A 5000-nucleotide genomic window follows, 5' to 3' on the forward strand; every position below is an offset into this window, starting at 1 on the left:
TAGTAGCAGCAGTAGCATCAGCAATAGCATTAGCAGCAGTAGCAGGAGTAGCAGCAATAGCAGCAACAGCAGGAACAATAGTAGCAGTAGCAGCAGCAGCAGCAGCAGCAGTGATAATCACCATCACTTGTGTCTGCAGGCAAAACGGACCCCAACACAGTGGACCCCAGACTGATCTTTCCCTTCGTGAGGAAGATCTACAGACTGCCGGAGCCCGTGGAGAAGCCTGAAGATACGTCCAACGTCATTGCCATGAAGGTAGGCTGAGCTGAACCTTTCACAGCACAGCACACAGCACCTGGTCTGTAGCGAAAATGGATCAGTCGGCTCGCTTTGACACCCCCTCGACGCTGAAACTGAAACTTTATTTTACTACATTACTAACGCTAAACTTTTTTTTTTTTTTGACGAATGAAATACAGCAAACATTTGATTCAACGAAACAACGTACGCATATTGTACAGAGCTAGAGACACATTGAAGGGAGCATAAAAATGGCCGTAAGGCTCAGGCAGACATCCTGCCAGTACCTACATAACTCGCACACTACCACCACAACTACATGATTATTTCATCCATCTACCTCCAACTTTTCCCTCCATCTTGGAGATGTCAAGCGTATGAGGAACATCCCACTCGCTTTGACACCTACTTGAAACTGAAACTGTATGAAGGTATAAGAAAGAAAAATATAAGAATGGTTTGGGTTTTTTTTCTCAGTCAGAATTGGTGGCTTCAGTGCCTGCTAGGTTGCTGACATTAAGCTGAAGCGTTGACGCGAGTTCCCGGCGGTGAAATACGATTCTCTCTCTCTCTCTCTGTGTGTGTGTGTGTGTGTGTGTGTGTGTGTGTGTGTGTGTGTGTGCGGATGAAAGCTCTTATACTTTCCCCTAAACTCTGTGAAGAGTCGCTGGGGGCGTTGCACAGAGGAACTGTTCACCAGATTCCTCCAGGTCTGTTTGCTGTGTGTCCAAAGCCTGGCTCTCTACACACGGTTTCTTTGTCCATTCTGCAATGATGTCAGTCCATCGTTGTTCATGTCTGTCCCTCCATCTCCACCCCACCCTCAACAGTTCCTTTCAGCAAGGCCATTCCAAGTTGGATTGTTTTCATCAAGGCCATTCCTTGGTGGATTGTTTCAGCAAGGCTATTCCAAGGTGGATTGTTTCAGCAAGGGCACTCCAAGTTGGATTGTTTCATCAAGGTCATTCTAAGTTGGATTGTTTCATCAAGGCCATTCCTTGGTGGATTGTTTCAGCAAGGCTATTCCAAGGTGGATTGTTTCATCAAGGCCATTCCAAGGAGGATTGTTTCAGCAAGGCCATTCCAAGGTGGATTGTTTCATCAAGGCCATTCCTTGGTGGATTGTTTCAGCAAGGCTATTCCAAGGTGGATTGTTTTAGCAAGGCCATTCCTTGGTGGATTGTTTCAGCAAGGCCATTCCAAGGTGGATTGTTTCAGCAAGGCCATTCCTTGGTGGATTGTTTTAGCAAGGCCATTCCAAGTTGGATTGTTTTAGCAAGGCCATTCCAAGGTGGATTGTGTGGATTGTTTTGGCAAGGCCATTCCAAGGTGGACTGTTTTAGCAAGGCCATTCCAAGGTGGACTGTTTTAGCAAAGCCATTCCTTGGTGGATTGTTTTAGCAAGGCCATTCCTTGGTGGATTGTTTCAGCAAGGCCATTCCTTGGTGGATTGTTTTAGCAAGGCCATTCCAAGGTGGATGAATTTGCTGTGCAGAATTACACTGAAGTGTACACGTGATCAATTTGCTGTGCAGAATTACACTGAAGTGTACACGTGATCATACTGCTGTACATAATTACACTGAAGAGTACACGTGATCAATTTGCTGTGCAGAATTACACTGAAGTGTACACGTGATCAATTTGCTGTGCAGAATTATATGGAAAAGTACGCTTGATCAATTTGCTGTGCAGAATTACACTGAAGTGTACACGTGATCAATTTGCTGTGGAGAATTACATGGAAAAATACACTTGATCAATTTGCTGTGCAGAATTACATGGACGAGTACACTTGATCAATTCCCTGTGTAGAATTACATGGAAGAGTACACTTGATCAATTCCCTGTGTAGAATTACATGGAAAAGTAATTTACTTGATCAGTGTGCTGTGCAGAATTGGACTGAAGGGTGCACGTGATCCATTTTCTGTGCAGAATTACACTGAAGGGTGCACGTGATCCATATTCTGTGCAGAATTACACTAAAGGGTGCACGTGATCCATATTCTGTGCAGAATTACACTGAAAGGTACACGTGATCCATATTCTGTGCAGAATTACACTAAAGGGTGCACGTGATCCATATTCTGTGCAGAATCACACTGAAAGGTACACGTGATCAATTTGCTGTACAGAATTACACTGAAGGGTACACGTGATCCATTTTCTGTGCAGAATTACACTGAAGGGTACACGTGATCAATTTGCTGTGCAGAATTACATGGAAAAGTACACTTGATCAATTTGCTGTGCATAATTACATGGAAGAGTATACTTGATCAATTCCCTGTGCAGAATTACACTGAAGGGTTCACGTGATCCATGTTCTGTGCAGAATTACACTGAAAGGTACATGTAATCCATTTTCTGTGCAGAATTACACTGAAGGGTTCACGTGATCCATGTTCTGTGCAGAATTACACTGAAGGGTTCACGTGATCCATGTTCTGTGCAGAATTACACTGAAGGGTTCACGTGATCCATGTTCTGTGCAGAATTACACTGAAGGGTTCACGTGATCCATGTTCTGTGCAGAATTACACTGAAGGGTTCACGTGATCCATGTTCTGTGCAGAATTACACTGAAGGGTTCACGTGATCCATTTTCTGTGCAGAATTACACTGAAGGGTACACGTGATCAATTTGCTGTGCAGAATTACATGGAAAAGTACACTTGATCAATTTGCTGTGCAGAATTACATGGAAGAGTATACTTGATCAAGTTCGTGTGCAGAATTACACTGAAGGGTTCACGTGATCCATGTTCTGTGCAGAATCACACTGAAAGGTACACGTGATCAATTTGCTGTGCAGAATTACACTGAAGGGTACACGTGATCCATGTTCTGTGCAGAATTACACTGAAAGGTACACGTGATCCATGTTCTGTGCAGAATTACACCGAAGCCTGGGAGAACTTCAAGAGGCACAGTGTCAACGTGGAGATCATCACAGACACCCCGGAGCGAGACTATTCCCGCCATACCAACAAGGCCATGAACTCTGAAAACCAGCCCTTCATTACGCCAAAGGCCGAGGAAGCGGACTGAGTTATCTTTTCTTTGTTTGGCTGTTACATCCTTGAATTTTTTTTTTTTTTTTTTTAATCTGAGAGCATGCAGAGCAACGCTGATTTGAGACTCTGTGTGTGAATATGTGTGAGTGTCAGAGTGTGTTTGTTTTGTTTGTTTGTTTGTTTGTGTGTGTGTGTGTGTGTGTGTTGGGAGGGGTGGGGGTGGGTGGGTGGGAGGTTCGGGGGATGTTGGGGGAGGGGTGGGGGGTCGGGGTGGGTGTGTGTGTGTTTAGGAGGGGGAGGGATGAATGTGTGGTGTGTCTGTCAATGTGTGTGTGTGTGTGTGTGTGTGTGTGTGTGTGTGTGTGTGTGTGTGTGTTATGTGATGCAGAGATAGAGAGGCAGAGTCAAAGACAGATGCAGAGACACAGAGAGAGAGAGAGAGAGAGTGTGTGTTTTAGGCTTTAGTATTCCATTTTTCTACTATTCCCTTTTGTATGCCTTAAACAACTATAAACAATACCGATCGTGTATAAAGTATTTATACCATCATGTGTCAAGCACTTATGTAAGTGACTGCTATACTATTCATCATATGACGAGCAGCAATCTATACGACTATTGCTTTCATTTTGACATGTTCTGAGTAAACCGAATACCCACATACTATATTAAAGGGCTTGAACACCAAACTATTCGCTTCAAAACATATGTAAGTGTAGCCATGGCAGTACCTTATCAGTACACCAGACCATACCAACCAGTTTAGTGTTTTTTCATTGAAGTGTTTTTTGTTGTTTTTTGTTGTTGCTGAAACTATGTCAGAATACACCAGTCATAACTAAAGAGGACAACACGAAAATCTTATACCAAGACTTGTCCTGGCATCATCTAAAGTATCATGCACAGCTGCTACCACCAGCTGCTACTTACCTGCTACTCCCTCAGCCAGCAAGCAACCATTCTAACCAACCAACCGATTGATTAGTCATCTGTCCTACCTACTATCCAATAACAATAGTAATAATAATGTACATTTATATAGAGCCCTGTCTCTCTAAGAGCTCAGGGCGCTTATCCAACCAACCAACCAACCAACCAACCAACCAACCGATTGATTTGTCATCTATCCAACCTACTATCCAACCAACCAACCAGTCATTCCCCAAAGACTATTCCAGTGTGTGTCCTTCAGTTGTAAACAGTATCCCCCCCCCACCCCCACACCCCTTCCCCCCAACAGACTGGCAAAGTTCTTGATTATCGATACATACAGGCTTCACCAAAAGTTAAGGACCACATGGTGAGGGAACGTGCACAGTATTATTCCCCGGGATGTGATGAAATGATGCTGGATTTCCCGGCAAAGAGCGGCGTCTGCAGGCAGTATGATGAGTACCACTCTCACCAGAGATGTCATGCACGTGCAATCCTTTGTTTTGACAATGGAAAGCCCCAGCTATCGTTTGTCAGCCACTGAATCACCAACATCTTGGCTGAAAGATCGATTGTTTTTAATGTTCAAACGCATTTTCAAGCTAGTGAACCGTGTTCATTGAGGCCAGTCACAGACCTTTATATGCGGTCTTCATATTTCAAATTAGCTTTTTTTTCATTTTTTTTTTTTCAGCACTTTCTGAACAGCTTGCTGATTTTGTGAAGTGGTCCTTAACATGTTAGTGAAGCCTTTATTTTCTCTTCTCTCTGGTTTCTCTCTCTCTCTCTCTCTCTCCCTCTCTC

General features: G+C 43.7%; 1 protein-coding gene across 2 annotated transcripts in view; it reads left to right on the forward strand.

Annotated features, from left to right (window-relative positions):
- Positions 1-3436, forward strand: part of LOC143296487 (sodium-coupled monocarboxylate transporter 1-like) — a 57951-nt gene extending 54515 nt beyond the window's left edge. Inside the window, exons 16-17 of one of the 2 annotated variants that reach the window (XM_076608452.1) lie at positions 140-258; positions 3142-3432. In XM_076608452.1, the coding sequence (XP_076464567.1) occupies positions 140-258; positions 3142-3297 (275 nt within the window). In that variant the 3' untranslated portion in view covers positions 3298-3432. Of the gene's footprint in view, positions 1-139; positions 259-3141 lie in introns of both variants that reach the window. The other variant, XM_076608460.1, reaches the window with a different exon arrangement.
- The last annotated feature ends 1564 nt before the right edge of the window (positions 3437-5000 follow it).

Source organism: Babylonia areolata, chromosome 2 (genome assembly GCF_041734735.1).
Source record: "Babylonia areolata isolate BAREFJ2019XMU chromosome 2, ASM4173473v1, whole genome shotgun sequence".
NCBI lineage: Eukaryota > Metazoa > Mollusca > Gastropoda > Neogastropoda > Buccinidae > Babylonia > Babylonia areolata.